We start from the raw sequence: 16667 nt of genomic DNA on the forward strand, positions 1-16667 counted from the left end.
AAAGAGAAAGAAAATGATCTACAATTATTTCTAAGGATAAAGGGAATCAGTGGGTAGCACTAACCCTGAGGCAAGGAAAGAGGAAAAGAGCCAGCGCCAGTGCAGGGACAGGAACCCAGGCAGGTGTGGAACGGAGAGTTCTGCTATGTCCTGCAGGGTATCGTATACTGGGAGCAAATGACGAAATCCCCGTACGGTTTCTATTTCCGTTCTGCCAGTAAAAGTAATTATATACAAGGAAAGCAGGGTAGTCCTGTGAATGTATAAACATAAGAACTATTTAACAAAGCTGCTTATAAAGTATTCAGGGGCACAGTATTTTGGTTTATGTGTCTATCGGGGTTTGTCTTCTCTTATTAAAGGTAATCTCCCTTGAGAGCAGAAACAGAGCTGCTATTTTCCTTGCAATTTCCTACAACCACTTAGTAGAGTATGTTCTGCCTGCAAGGAGCACCCAATTGCTGTTAAAATTCTGCTGTGAACATTTCAAAGATGCATGGATGCCTTTTGTGATATTTAATCACTGGCTTTTTCTAAGGTAGACTGACATAGAAACCCTTCCATAATATTATTTACAGAACAGATCTGGGGATAGTAACTACCCAAGTGGGTTTAGAAGTAAACAAAAAGACCTTCATATTATAAGACGGTTTCACTTATAAGTCAGTCACATGGCACAGACATCCAGGAGGGCTTACTGTCACAGAACAAATCACAAGCTCCTTAAGGACAAGAAGTATGCGCTGTCCTCTGTGTTCTCTACCCCACAGGGCACTGGGCACACGGTGAGGGTGCAGTGAGCATCTGATGACCAACAGCACTGGACAGTGAGGCTGTAGGGCACAAGATAAAACTGCATATAGGCAGCTACATTATGCAGAGGGCTGCTAATTTCTTATTTAAAAAAATGGAAGGGGTAAAACAGCAGGAGACTGTCAGAAACTCCTTCCAATGGAGCATGTAACCTGCTTCATCTTCAGTCTTGATGTGTGTCACTATGCAGATTTTATTATTATTAGTGAGCATTATTATGCTGAGATCAGTAAGGTCCTGACTGGCTACAGTATCACATCAATAGTGCAAAATGTATACTGGCTTCTGTTTAATCTTATTTTACTTGTGTATGGACCCAGAGTATCATAACCAGGTAGATAAGTTCACAAAGAATAGTTTTAAAAAATGCATGTAATTTGCATATACAACAATCAGGTATTTCTTCTAGCTCAAGAAAACACTTAAAACAAGGCTGGTGCTGCTAGTAGCATTCAGAAGAACACAATTTTTTTGCCCCTTACATTACAATGGGAGCTCTAAGTCTTTACATTTCCTTTCGACTCTGGGGAGTGAGGGGCTCCTTAAAGCGGCTAAGAAAGAACTCCGCCACTAATTCATAGATAATGGAAATGCAAATATTCACTTTGTCTAGTATAGTCTTATACTATCTGCCCATAGTTTTTAGGCACAATTATTAAGTTTCCTCCTAGGGGCAAAAGAAATCATTCAGTGCAATGAAAAGATTCTTGATAGAATTAAGTTTCACTAACAACAGCAAAATTATGCATACATAATACATACTTTAACATGAATAAAACCTAAACTTTTAACATGCTTTAAAAATAGTCACTCTATGTCTAATGCAAATATGAATGGAGAATACTGCTCTTTATTTTAAAAGCAGATTAATTTGCAGGCTTCTACTTGAGTACCCTTGATTATGTAAAAAAGTTACTCATGCAGACCCAGATGTGAAGAAACCAGCAGTTCTTTAGAGAAGCCAACTTTATGTACAATACACACTAAAAGCTTTTCCTTCAAAGGGAAGTAACACATCTTTTGATCAAAATTACTCCTTAAAGAAATCCTAGTGCAGTTGATTTGGTGTGGGCCATCAGAGACTATATTTCATCAAAGCTCTTGAAACCCTTTTTAAGGTAGACTTAGCTACTTGAAGGTTAAAATTATAATTCATAATTACTGAATGCTATTCAGAATAAGATGATGCTGGGAACTCAGTTCCATATGAATGATTATATAAAAAATACCGCAAACTTCAGTTCTTCATAGCATAAAGCATAGTAACTGCAAAGATCTAGGCAGTTTTTGGTTGTAGGTTCCCTCTGTCCCACCATTTGTCTTTTTATTAGAACTTCCCTGAAACTAGATAAATAAAAACCTAATAGTAAAGTACTTTGGGACAGTAACAGTTTCTGTTTAAGACTTCCATGAGCAGAACAGTTATTGTCTGTGAAAACGTAGTGCTTGAAAAGGTGCATTTTTACCTGTGTTGCTAAATCAGTTCATGAAGTATAAAACTATACACCACTGGAATCCTGTTTCTAAAACATTAAAATCCTATTAAAAGAGCTTTGAAAAGATAAACCATAGTGATTGCTACAGCATGAGAAAGGTGCACCAGGAAATCCTTCAAAAAAAATGCTGAAGGTTACAGAAGTGCTGGGATTAGATCAGACGCTTTATCAGAGAAGTCACAATGAAATACATGCAGGGAAGGGGTGCTGGGAAACTTCACAAGAATCTTCTTTAAGTCAATAAAGAAGAGATATCTGTCCTGCAAAATGCTCAGTATATAAGGTTTTCCTCCCGAGTGTGTGAGTTTTAAATGGCATCATAGTTTGCATTTTTTTGGTTCTTTTCAATGCAGACATATTGCTGGAGTCTGTGCTCTGGGCTGGGCTGGGCTGGCCTGGCCCAAGGAGAGCTGGTCAGTACCGGTGGGCCTGGTGAGATGGGTGGTACTGTGAGCTCTGCTGAGACGAGGAAGAGTAGCCAAGTGTGCTCTGGGACTGAGAGGATCCCTGAACGCTGCTTTGGTAATTCAGGCGAGAACTGGAGTGCTAGGAGAAGGAAATAGGAAAAGGGAATTACTGATGGAGGAAGAGGATGACTCAAGATGCTAATCACAGTAGGATAGAGATATAAGCCATTTTCATCATTAGGTTCCTGGTTCAGACCCACGTAGCTGACAGCTAACTTAATTTGTTAACACATTTTGCTTATTTGAAATCACAGTCTGCCACCACTGTAACCACACATTCTGGCAGGCACGAAGTCTGGCTGGATTTCTGTGGGAGATAAGCTACTCTGGAAAGAAAGCAAGAGGGGAGATTTCAGGGGCCCATTTCTCTTTATTCCAATTCTGGGGTGTAACTTAATCCTTTGCATAACTGCGATGTGCAAACAAGAATAATCAATTTGGCATACTGAAATCAGTAGTATTCATAATGTACATTGACAGGCTATTATTTTTCTCATTACAAATAACAAAACTGTGATTAAGAAATCACTATTTTAGAGCAACAGGTTTCCAGAGGTAAAAGCTAGGGGCATCAGGAATTCTACGTACAAGACAAAGTAAGGCAAGGTCAGGTGGGGCGTGGCAGCAACACGTTGGTTTTATAAACTTCAGGTAACATTTAGAATAAAGCAATTTTCACATATGATTGTCCTCAAGAGAAGACAAAAAATACATTTCAATTCATTTTTACTACACTAAATGAAACCTTCATTTTCATAGTATCTAAGGAAAAACTTTTGAAACTTCCTTAGCAAAAACTATAACAGCGAGAAAATGATGACAGTGAAAGAGATCTGATCTAACCAACCAATTCTATCTTGCCTTTAACCTCCAAACTGTTCTTGGTCATTGCTGGGCATGGGCTAAGCTAACTTTGGGAGAAATTTAGGCACTCCAGCCTGGGTAACAGAGTGAGACTTTGTTTTAAAAAAAACAACTCAGTTTTGCTCCTTCCTAAGTTACACAACTGACTAGATATGTTGGCTACAGCTTTAGAAAAATTCCAAATTTTAATAACATGTTTTGTTTTGAAGTTTCTTATGAAAAACATTCTTTAAACTTCTAAGTTATTTGTGGCAATTTTGCCATAAAATATAATGCAAACATGTAAGAATCTAATGTGCTGTGACATAGATTTTTTAATGACAAGGGGTTTGTTTTGACAGGAAATAAGCCAATGTCATGCTTTTCAAAGTGCTAACTCTATTTGCTTACAATACATCGAGGAAGCAGCTCAAAAGCCTTGAAGCTCTACTAATGGAACCAACACCCCAAAATGAAAGCCTCAGAAGCAAAAGTTTTTCTCTGAGCTTTTCATGCCCTCTTGTCTCACAGTCCCATTCTCCCCAAGGGCAGCCACAGAATTCCCTTTCCCTAAGGCAGGTCATAGAAACCAGAACCCCTCTTCCCTAATGCCAGCTGTGAAACCTAAAAATATTACTCTAACTTTTCCCCAACCTTTCCGTGTAAAAACTGGCCATAAGGAAATGATCTGGCATGCTTTGTCAGACTATAGGTCATGAGACTCCTGTTCCAGAGAGGGTCCTGCCCCACACCCAGAGGCAGGAATGTGTGCTCAGTGAGGCCAACAGGAATCTAGACAGGCCGTACTGGGTTTCCCAGTCAGTCTATTAGCATCAGATCATACCCTTTTTGTCCAATCATATTTCTATATGGCTGTCCACACTTTGTTGAACTTAAGCGTAAAAATGGACAATTTCTAGCTGGTGCAGTGGCTCATGCCTATAATCCCAACACTTTAGGAGACCGAAACAGGTGGATCACTTGAGATCAGGAATTTGAGACCGGCCTGACCAACATGGCAAAACCCTTTCTTTGCTAATACACACACACACACACACACACACACACACACAATTTAGCCATGAATGGTGTTACATGCCTGTAATCCCAGCTACTTGGGAGGCTGAGGCATGAGAATCACTTGAACCCAGGAGGTGGAGGTTGTAGTGAGCCAAGATTGTGTCACTGCATTCCAGCCTGGGTGAGGACGGAGCGAGACTCTTGTCTCAAAAAAAAAAACAAACCTACAGGAAACACACTTTGAATTTCTGCTTAAAAACCTAGGACATCATTATATGCTCATTAACTTACTAAATCACACACTCACCAGCACCATGACAGTTCCAAGAACACCCATATTTGGCATAAAAATGAGGAGCACCACAGTTCCAAGAAATCGCCACCTTTTTCCAGGAATTTTCAAGAATATTCCACCCTTTGGTTAAAGAAACCCATAAAGATAGAAACCTACACCAGGCTGCATGACTGTTTGGTTTTTGTTTTTTTGAGATGGAGTCTCACTCTGTCACTCAGGCTGGAGTGCAGTGGCGCAATCTCAATTCACTGCAACCTCTGCCTCCTGGGTTCAAACGATTCTCCTACCTCAGCCTCCCAAGTAGCTGGGATTACAGGCATGTACAACCATGCCTGATAATTTTTATATTTTTAGTAGAGATGAGGTTTCGCCATATTAGCCAGGCTGGTCTCAAACTCCTGACCTCCGGTGATCTGCCCATCTTGGCCTCCCAAAGTGTTGGGATTACAGGCGTGAGCCTGGCCAGACTCTCTCTTGAGTATACCTGCACTCTCCTTTCTTAAGTGTGTACTTTTCCCTTTGCAATAAATCTCTTTACTTTTGCTATTTTCTGCCTCATCCTTTAATTCCTTCTCCTGATGGTGTTAAGAGCCCGGACACAGGGTGGGGTCGAGGTCCCACCAGAATTTGGCGACCTCCCTCAGCCCACTGGTATCAAACCTGTATGCCTTTCTGTCCTGATAAGTAAGCAACAAGGAGGAAGGGGCTCCAGGTGGGGAAAAACAATGAACAATTGTTCTGAGACACTGCAAGTCACAAACAACTGGTGGGCACAATGACCTCATTTGGCAGGGAGCTCCCTCCCGCAGGACCCTGTAAAACTTCCTTCCAGCCCCTGCTCCTTGCAGACAGCCCCTTTGCTGCTGTGCTGCCTGTTGCAACAACATGTTTTCATATCTTCTGTAACAAATCTGCCTTTCTTTACCCATAACTGTGCTGGTAAAAGCCTTGACTGCCTGAGACACTGGCCCTAGCTAGTCACACCCATGACATTTTCTCCAATTAACCTGCCTTTTGTGAGTTGATTTTTCAGCAAATCTTCAGAGGGCGAAGAGGAAGTTTCTCCCTTGGCCCCTAGATGGTGTATGAGTTGCAAGTTCTGTGTAATGGGACACCTGGCTGCCCCTCCTGCCAGTCTCTTCAATTAAATAGCTGAGATATCTATTCATTTAATAGATATGTTGGAAGGTTTATTATTCTTTTCCACAGACATCAGGACTCAGCTACGAAAGGTTTATTTTCAAGTAAACAAAACCAAATGGACATAGAAAAGCATTTCAAAGAATTTTTTAATTTGGAGAAAAGAGAAAAACAGTAATCTGTCTATAATTGACTTAATTGGGTGACAGAGACTCTTTGACAAAAACTGCAGTCTGGCTCCTCTCGGATGGGGGATGGTCAAGGTTTTTACCAAGACAGTTACGGGTAAAGAAAGGCAGGTTTGTCACAGAAGGCGTGGAAACGTTGTTGCACCCAGCAGCACAGCAGAGAAGGGGCTGTCTGCAAAGAGGGAAGGGCTGGAGGGAAGTTTTACAGGGCCAAGCTGGAGGGAGCTGCGTGCCATGAGTCTTCTGCTTGACTAGGCCTGAATTTGAGCTTTCCTCTGTCCTTGGAGAATCCTGTTAGAGCAAGAACCTTGCTAAGTTGGCTTGGCAAAAATCCTCACCCTTATAACCCAGGCCTGCCTTCAGCCTAATGCTATGCAGTCAGTTTAGCCAGAAACCCTTTATCCTGGATGTTTCCTCTTGGTAACTTTCCACCCACTGACCCCCACCCTGCTCTTTGGCTATACATCTCCACTTGCCGTTGTGGGAGTCGGAATTGAGTCCAGTCTTCCTCCCCAGCTGCCAGCCCCTGTTGCAGTGGTGTCTTTACGCACTGCCATGGCCCTGCCTTGAATAAAGTCTGCCTTACCAACTTTAACAAGTGTTTAGGTAATTTTTTTTTTAACACAGGTTAATATGATTTAATCAGAGACACAAAGATGAACCAGTATATAGGAAGCATTTGTTGCTCAGATAACAGGGTGGGGGAACAGATTTTATAACAAAATTCAAATATGCTCGTGCTACTACCCAGAGAGCAAGCTGTTTTCAGTAGATCAAACTGAAGCCTCAATTTGTTTAATTGGAACTAAGTGGAAGTAATATGTACTCTTCTGCTTGCAGGGATCTTCAGAAGAGAAGTTTTTCAGAGAAGTAGCTGTGTGGAAACACATTAGTTTGTGGAGCTATTCAAAATGTAAAGGCAGTTTAGGCAGCTATTTGTTATGTCTTTCTTGTTAACGTTTCTCTTTACTGCAGTTCCTTATCAGTGAGTTTATGACTCCCTTGCCAGAGGTTCTGTTTTCTATTAACTCTATCCTAAGTACTCATCTCCAAGAGTTCCCTGAGGGACTGTGATTCTAAACTTAAAAAAAAAAAAAAAAAAATTTAAGTTTCCCTTCTTCTTGGATGTTTTCTTAACTTGTTACTACCTTGAAAAGAATTTTATTTTTCGAGATTTCCTACAGTTATCACAATGGGTATTTTTACCTTTCTCTCCAAATACCAATCCTTAAACTTAGTTTTTTTAATTTCCTGAATTAGTACTGCAATTGGTGTTCTCTTTTTATCTGAATAACAGTAAGTATTTTCTAGTCTCAAAATTATTTCTATTGAGACTTAACAGTTATTTCAGAGAAGCCTCAGTCTTAGCCCCCTTCTCTTTTTCATCTATGTAGCTATTTTCTCCCAGGAAGAGTGTATCTGTCTGAAGAATGCAATTAATTTTGTCCATAGTAAGCAACCACTCACCTCCTCTTTTCAATTGCTTATCTATGTATCTTTTTCTAATACCTGCACCAAAACTGCTAAGGCAGATGTAAGGGTAAAATGATGAAGTTTTCTTTAAGGAGGGGGTCGCTGCCCTCCCTACCTTCCTCTCCTAAGGGTTTCAGGATACATAAGGCAGAATATGAGATATCTTACAATTACATGAAATACGATGAAAATCTTCCTTTTCAAAGAATGCCCTAGAAATAGGATTGTACAGGTGGCACAGTCAAATGTAAGAGTTAAGTGTTGCCTAACTCTAACAGGATCTAGTATACATCTATTCCCACTTCATAAAGCATATGAACATTAGTCATTCAGGGAGTACCTGATAATCCGAGGGCATCACAGGCCCGCCTGAGTTTGCGCCTGAAGGCCCTAGCCGTGGCTTCTTGTTCGGAGGCACCTGGTTCAGGCCGGAGTCCTGGCTGTGCTGCAACCCTGTTCCAGTGCCCCCGACCCCGGCCCCGGCCCCACCAGCGGTCCCGTTGGTCTGGGTGCTGTTCTGCTGGGGTGGGGGCGCCTGTGGAGGGGCTGCTGCCTGCTGTGGAGGGGCTGTGGGCTGCTGATGCTGGTTCTGCTGCTGTTGCTGATTCTTTTAAGGGGAAAGAAGCAAGCTTGGTATGAAACCAAATTAACAAAAACTTTCTTTAATTATTTGATATGCATATGAGGCTGCTGACCAACCTGGGGGAGCAATCTATGTCCAACACTAGAGTGACTGGGAGGACAGGAGGATGGAGCAGCCAGGGAGCTCGGTGCTCCCAAAGGGCAGGGCGCCAAGCCTCAAATAGGGTTCCCGCCCTGAAGTTCATTTAGATTGCACAGTGATCCTCCAAAACAGTCACAGACAGCCACAGGCACATCAGAAATATACTTCTTACAGCTCACAAAAAGCTATAAGAAATCTTTTTAATCATGATTCCGGAAAGGCAGAACAGTCTGGAGAGTGAGCCAATATATCCAGTTAAGAGGGAAGAATAGGGTGATGCTTGCAAAAGTCAGCCTGCATAAAGGGGTGGCAGTGACAGCAAACGAACAGCAAGAGCAAGAAGGGGGACTCCAGGAGTGGAACAGGCTGGGGCACACACCGGGAAGCTCAGGTGTCTGCGAGCTGCTCATACTTCAAACTTCAGGGCACCTTTACAATCCCCAAACTTCCACAGAAAGATACATAAAAATTTAATTAAATATTAGAAAAGGTCGTTAAATATACAGGAATTATGGAGTGACACCTAAGCTATCTTTTTGCCTCCCTCGCTCTTTGGAAGTGAAAGTATAGCATGCAGTTTATACCTTGTCACCTTTTTCTTCAGGTTCATCTTCATTAAGGAATTCTCGTTTGGGGTATGGAATCTGGCAGCCAGCAAATACACTAAAAATCATTAAAAAGAAAAAAATATATATCATGATCTAAAATCTATAATATCATTACCTTGTTAATTTAAAATTCCAGTGTGTTTTTCTTCACTTATTTCCTACTCTTCATCTGTGGCTGGTGTTTGCTATGTGCCTCCTATCACAACTTAAGCAATAAGAAAAGAACAATCAATTGTATGAAGTTTTATAATAATTGCTACTTTCAATTTCAAATCTTGACTGCTGCTAGCTAGTTGACATATTGGACATAGAAGTTTTTCTGTACTAACTTCATTAGCACCAAAAATAATTTGTATTTGCTTTAACAAGAAAAACTGCACCTCTTGTAGATGAAAACACAAAGTATATACTTGGGGGTAAGAAGGATGAAGTACAGGGGTTTTGTAGCGCAATGGACATGCTCTGGAAGACACATTAACTTCGCAGTTACCTGCTGGTTTCACTGAATTTCTGATCCAGCCAAATGGTCTATAAAGATCTTAACTAGTCTCAGCTTTAGTTTTCATCCGTAAAACTGCAAATGGTCATTCCTAAAACACTTGTTTTCATTCATACCTCTCTACAGCTTTGCCTGTTTCAAAATGTGGAAGCTTTCTCTCAAGCAGTCTTTAGGTGGTATTGCTAAAAAAGTTGAATACTTCAGTAGCAAGTACTTCCCTTGCTTTCAACCACCATGCGACATCTTCGGCCTGGAGCAAAGGACACAGAAAAGATGAGATACATACTCTAATGTTGGCAAGGGGTCCTCCTGAAAATAGGGATCCTGCAGTGCTTGCTCCGAGGTAATTCTCTTGGTCGGATCCATGGTCAGGAGTTTCTGAAGCTAGAGTGACACACAGGAAATTTACAACACACGAAAAGGTTGTTTACAAGTCAACACCTTGTCTTTTGTATCACTGTGTAACAGGATTAATATAAAATATATTTTGTATAGCTCACTGCAGATTATACATACTACATACTTTTATGTGAAACTGGCAGAAATCATCAGCATTAAAGCCATTTTAAAGTTCATTTTCTGCTGATAAATCATTTAAAAATTTAACGCTGGAAGTCAAGGGTGACATCATAACAAAAAAATGTTTAATTTTGCCCCAGCATCCACCAATTTCTTTAGTTTCTAAAGAGGAGGAATAGCTGAGTAAATAGGAGAAGGCAAGAGTTGCACCAAGGATCAGATTTCAGTCTGGGAGAGAAGCACCTACCAAGAGGAACACTTTGCTGTCAGGCTTGACCTTGTGTTTCTCCATGTACTTTATGAGGCTACTGTTGGCATACCTGCAAGGACACGCACAGTCACACATCACTAGGAACACTCATCCAATTGCTATTTTTTAATGATAAGCTTCAAGATGGGTTTTCCTATAAGGTATGTGTTTAAGCCATTGTTGTTTCTGATTGGGAGGAATACATTGCCAAATATTAGCAAATGTGTGAAGAAATAGGAAATGTCACACACAACATGAGAGCTTATACCATTACGATGCCTTTGGAAAACAGTTATGCATTAATCATTAGTGTTGAAAATGTGTATAGCCTATACCTAGCAACTCCATTTCTAGGCACATACCTAAGCCTAAGAGATGCTTTTGTACATGTAAATCAGGATACATGGATAAGAATGTTCTTAGCAGCGTTTTAGTAATGGCAGAAAAACTAACAAATAAACAAAAATGAAGATAACCCAAATGTCCATCAACTGAAGAATGGGTACATTTTTATATACTCGCAGAATGGAATGTTCCGCAACAGTAAAAATGAATATGTAAGGTAGAGTGATGAGAAAAAGCAAGTTGCAGAAGAAAATACATACTATGTTACCATTTATAAAAAGTTCAAGGACAATAAACTGAAGAGTAATTTTTCAAGATACATACATGTGAACTAGAACTATCATAAAAATTGTCGGATGACAAACCCAAATGCAGAACACTCATCGAGTCTACCCTCTGGAGGAATGTGGCTAGGGAGATGAGGCATACGGGTACTTCAGTAATCTTAGTAATGTTCTAATTCTTAGGTTCAGAGGTGAACAAAAGGATATTTACTTTATTATTCTAAATACACTATGTATTTTTTCATTATATATTCTTTCCTACATATGAAATATTTCAAATTAAAAGGTCTAAAAATAGGTAACATATGTTTCATGATAAAAAAAAATTACAGAATACAGAAAGTATAAGGAAGAAAATTAAAATCACTCACAAGCCACTCAGTGACAAGAAACCACTGACAAAATTTTTATAATGTCCCTTTGGGGTGTGTGTGTGTGTGTGTGTGTGTGTGTGTGTGTGTACGCACGCGTGCGCCTTTATATATATGGTATAAACAGATTTTTTTTTTGCTTTTTTTCATAAAATTGGAATCCTACTATAAAAATTGTCTTACCTTTCTATTTAATATTGTTCCATAAACATTTTGCCCTGTCAAATACTCTTCAAATTTACTACTTTGAGTGGCTGCCTATCTCCTACTGGCACGGGTATTACTTTTTTCTAAGAGCTATGGCAGACAAGTCCTTGTAACTAAATCTCATGTGCATGGCAGGGAGCTGATACTCTAGTAGGTGAGACTCAGACCCCTACTAGACCCTGATTCAATCATTTACCAATTCTGTGATCTTGTGCAAGTTAGTTAACCTCTATGAAAGCCTTAGGTTCTGAATGTGAAAAGTGGACACTGTAATTATACCTACCCTATAGATTTGCTATGAAAATTATATGAAAAAATGTAGGTGGAGGGTTTAGCACTACCCTGGTATAAAATAAGTACTCAGCTATTTGTGGCCACTCTGATTTTTCCACAGGATAAATTCCAGGAATTATCAGGTCAAAGGGCATGCACATTTTAAAGCCTTTTTTAGGTGCTCTAGAATCTCGCCACACAAATGTAGCCCTTACCAGCAATCTGAGCATCACCTGACAACCTATATTAGAAATGAAGATTCTTAGTCCTTACCCCTGATTCTGACTCAGAATCTACATTTTTAACAAGGTCTCCAGGTGATTCGTAGGTACAATGAAGTTTGAGAAGTACTCATCCTCACCAGTAGCACATGAGTATTAATTTTTTTACAATAAAAATAGAAATAGGATCTAACTATGTTGTCCAGGCTGGTATCAAACTCCTGGGATCAAGAGATCTTCCCACCTCAGCCTCTCAAAGTGTGGGGATTACAGGTGTGAGTGAGCCACTGTGCCTGGCCAGAATGTCCACTTTATTGTACCCTTGCTGGTACCACCCTAATGGGTTGTACCTTGTTGGCAAGGGTATAATCAAATGTTAAATGAAAATAACCAGTTTTGTTTTGGATGTTTGATTTAAAGAACTTATAGAACATTCAGGTTGGGATTCCACAAGGCAATTAGATAAATGATTTTGAAACTTGGAAAAGTGAACTGAGTAAGATACATATTTGGATTTATCTACATAATTGATGGTTAAATTGTGGCAATCAAAATCATGGACTCTGACTAAGAAAATCTCTAGAGTGAGAAGACAGCCCAGGATAGAGCACTGATATCAGCACTATCCTTAAGAAATGGATAGAGGCAAAGAACTCCACCAAGGATTGTGAGAACAAGGGGCCAGAAATGATCAATGCCATTCTCTACTTCTCTTTATGATGTCTGCTTTTGTTCCTATAAGCCATCCTGTCCTGAAATTTTCCTGGTAAGTTGCCCATAGAGAACCTCCTCCACCATTTTCAGCAGGGGTGCCTATTTATAACAAACTCCTCACCTGCCATCACCCTTAATCTCATTTTTGCTCAAAGTAAATGCCTTCATCAGTTCGTTTTACTCATATTCCAGGCATGTGTTCTTCCTTCTGCCAGCCTTCCAGGTTTCCTAGTCCAGCCTGTCAGTCACCAGCCATTACTCAGATAAAGATGAAATCACAGCTGTGGCCTTGAATTGAGACCTCTATTCATTCTAAAACATAACAGATACAAACTACCTATTGATCCTTAAATTCTTAAGTTTTTAATACTGCAGCCTCAACCTGAACTATATATATGTTAACAGTATCTGGAGTATCTTCTTTAAATCACAGGCATAATTAATATACTAAAATCTCAGTTTCTAGTTTAAATAATAATCTACATCTGTTTTTTGAAAAGATTAATTTAAATATTCCCATTGAAATTATTACCTATAAAAAATGTGCACTATGGTTTTAATGTTTATGTACCCTCCAAAATTCACGTTGAAACTTAATTTGCCAATTTAACAGTATTAGAAGATGAGTCCTTCCTAAATTGAGGGCTTTGCTTCCATGAGCAGGATTATTGCCTTGTAAAAGAGGCATCACACAGCATCTGCCCTTTTTTGCCCTTCTACGTTCCACCACATGAGGAAACAGCAACAAGAAGCCACCTTAGAAGCAGAAAACAACCCTCATGAGATACCAAACATGCCGGTGCCTTGATCTTGGACTTCCCAGCCTTAAGAACTGGGAAAAAACAAATTCCTGTTGTTTATAAATTACCCAGTCTAAGGTATTTTTTATAGCAGCACAAAAAGATGAAGACAATGTGGAATTACTTACGTTGTTCTTCTAAAGTCTTTTTGAAGTGTGGGATATTCTGGCATCTTTCTAATATCTTCCCAGTCTTTGTCTTACAAAAAAAATTAAATATTTTAGAAAAAAATGTGTTAATTTAAAATCTAATTATTTTAGTTTAAAACTATACATTAAAATATGCTTTTGAGAAGGAATGATTTTGAAATATGACTCAAAATATGACTCTAAAAAGGAAAATAAATTACCTGCAGGAAATCCCATGACACTAAATATCCGATCCAGTTGATCGTGATGGAAGGGATTGCTTGTTTTTATATCTTCCTGACGACAGTGAAAAATAGGTTCTGAAGTCAACAATTCAGCAAATATACAACCTATTGCCCAAATATCTACGAAGGAAGATAAACAAGATTTTGTATATATTTCCTTGATTCTAATTCCTAGATATAATCCCAGCCTACTTACAAAAATACTTTTCAGTAAATCAATATACAAAGTACAATAAGTGCATTAAGAAAACATTACTGTACTTTGTATACTGGCATATATATATGTGTATATGTATATATATGTGTGTGTGTATATATATCTACATATACATGAAATAGCTATATCATCATGTAACAGATTGAAAGCCAAATAAAAAAAAAAACATTTATTTGTAAATTTTCTGATGATGATAAACAGGAAAAGTCAATTTAGCAAGCAATGAATTCTTTAGATTTAGACAAAGGTCTTTCTAACCACGTTGTTGTTGTTGTTGTTGGGGTTTCTGTCACCCATGCTGGATGGAGTACAGTGGTGTAACCAAGGCTCGCTGAAGCCTTGACCTCCTGGCTATAATTCAGTCCTCCTGCCTCAGCCTCCAGAGTAGCTGAGACTATGGATGTGTGCCACCATACCTGGCTAATTTTTTTTTTAACTGTTTTGTAGAGACAAGGTCTCACTATGTCTAACCACTGTTAATAATTTAATCCTTAAAGTATTCAATTGAAAATCTAATATCTGGCATAATACTCAGATCTAATATACTGAAACAATATCATCATCAGACATGGTGATGTAATTCTTTTAAAGTCATCCAACATATAATGATAGAGCAGAATATTTTGAGTATAGACACACAATGCAGACCACATAAAAGAATTGGGGAGGCTGGGATGGGCAGATCATTTGAGGTCAGGAGTTCGAGACCAGCCTGACCAACATGGTGAAACCCTGTCTTTACTAAAAATACAAAAAATTAGCCATACATGGTGGCACATGCCTGTATTCCCAGCTACCCAGGAGGCAGATGCAGGAGAATTGCTTGAACCTCGGAGGCAGAGGTTGCAGTGAGCTGGGATCATGCCACTGTACTTCAGCCTGGGCAACAGACCGAGACTCCATCTCAAAAAATATATAAAATAAAAAGAATTGGGGGAAAAATTTTTGTCTCAAAGACTACCAGCTTGTTTTTTCAACAAATTGGTCTAGAACCTCATAAATTATATATATATATATATATATATATATATATATATATGTCATATATGTTAATATATATTATTATATAGAAGCTCATAAATTATATATATATATATACACTACTGCATGACACCAGCAGACATAGCTTTTCTTTAAATATATTCACTTCCATGTTGCCCCACAACCACCCCACACCTCAGGATAGTTAGGCATCTTTAGAAGTTTTATTAACTATTTAAAATCACCAGTTATAGATTCTCCTATTAAGTTTTACACATTGAAAGACCGAGGCTTATATTCTGAGATTACAATATTATATTAACAGTGCTTTGCCAAATGTATAAGTGAATTAACTTTTGTGAAACGCATATTCATACTTGCCTACTTAAATGCCATTTAGTAAATATTTTTAAAATAAAAGACAGGCCAGGCGCAGTGGCTCACACCTGTAATCCCAGCACTTTAGGAGGCCGAGGCGGGTGGATTACCTGAGGTCAGGAGTTCCAGACCAGCCTAAATGGTAAAACCATTTACCACATGGTAAAACCCCATCTCTACTAAAAATACAAAATTAGTTGGGTGTGGTGGCACATGCCTGTAATCCAGCTATTTGGGAGGCTGAGGTAGGTGAAACGCTTGAACCCGGGAGGCAGAGGTTGGTGAAATGCTTGAACCCGGGAGGCAGAGGCTGCAGTGAGATGAGATTGTGCCACTGCATTCCAGCCTGGGCAACAAGAAACTGCATCTCAAAAAAAAAAAAATTAAAAAAAATAAAATGTGTGTGTGTGTGTGTGTATGCGTATGTATATACTAATTCAAAAACTATGGTATAGGGCAGGCACAGTGGTTCACACCTGTAATCCCAACACTTTGGAAGGCCAAGGCGGGTAGATTGCTTGAGGCCAGGAGTTCGAGATCATCCTGGCCAACATGATGAAACCCCATCTCTACTAAAACCACAAAAATTAGCCAGGTGTGGTGACATAAGCCTGTAGTCCCAGCTACTCGGGACGCTGAACCAGGAGACTCGCTTGAACCTGGAAGTCGGAGGTTGCAGTGAGCTAAGATCATGTACCACTGCACTCCAGCCTGAGTGACAGGGCAAAACACCATCACAGGGAAAAAAAACAAAAATAAAATCTATGGTATAGCATAAAAAAGTACTGTGTTTAGTAACCTAAACATGGGAAACACATTCATCGATAAGCTAACCAAGGAAAAAGGTTAATTACAATAGTCCTTCTTCATCCAAGTTTTCACCCTGCAGTTTCAGTTACCTGCTAGTCAGCCACTGCAGTGTGAAAATATTAAATGAAAAATTCCAGAAATAAACAATTTATAAATTTTAAGTTGTGTTCCATTCTAAGCAGTGTGCTGAAATCTCATGCCATCCTCTCATCTTCCCGGGACGTGAATCATTCCTCTGTTCATCCACACTGTATACTCACTAGCTGCTGGTTAGTCACTTAGTGGCTGTCTGGGTTATAAGATGAAAAAAACATAGCATATACAGGGTTCGGTGCTATCTTTTTTTTTTTTTTTTTTT

The 16667-nt window shown here is 39.3% G+C and overlaps 1 protein-coding gene across 5 annotated transcripts in view; it reads right to left on the reverse strand.

Annotated features, from left to right (window-relative positions):
* Positions 1-1167: 1167 nt before the first annotated feature.
* The window catches only part of CDK19 (cyclin dependent kinase 19), a 200354-nt gene continuing 184854 nt past the window's right edge, over positions 1168-16667 (reverse strand). For 3 of the 5 annotated variants that reach the window (XM_037727450.1, XM_017497438.2, XM_017497439.2), the window contains 7 exons: positions 13900-14043; positions 13679-13748; positions 10333-10405; positions 9853-9950; positions 9044-9122; positions 8076-8342; positions 1176-2855 (listed from right to left, as the gene is read on the reverse strand). In XM_037727450.1, coding sequence (XP_037583378.1) covers positions 2724-2855; positions 8076-8342; positions 9044-9122; positions 9853-9950; positions 10333-10405; positions 13679-13748; positions 13900-14043 — 863 coding nt within the window. In that variant the 3' untranslated portion in view covers positions 1176-2723. Of the gene's footprint in view, positions 2856-8075; positions 8343-9043; positions 9123-9852; positions 9951-10332; positions 10406-13678; positions 13749-13899; positions 14044-16667 lie in introns of all 5 variants that reach the window. The other 2 variants (XM_037727449.1, XM_017497437.2) reach the window with 2 other exon arrangements.

This window comes from Cebus imitator, unplaced genomic scaffold (assembly GCF_001604975.1).
Source record: "Cebus imitator isolate Cc_AM_T3 unplaced genomic scaffold, Cebus_imitator-1.0 Scaffold231, whole genome shotgun sequence".
NCBI lineage: Eukaryota > Metazoa > Chordata > Mammalia > Primates > Cebidae > Cebus > Cebus imitator.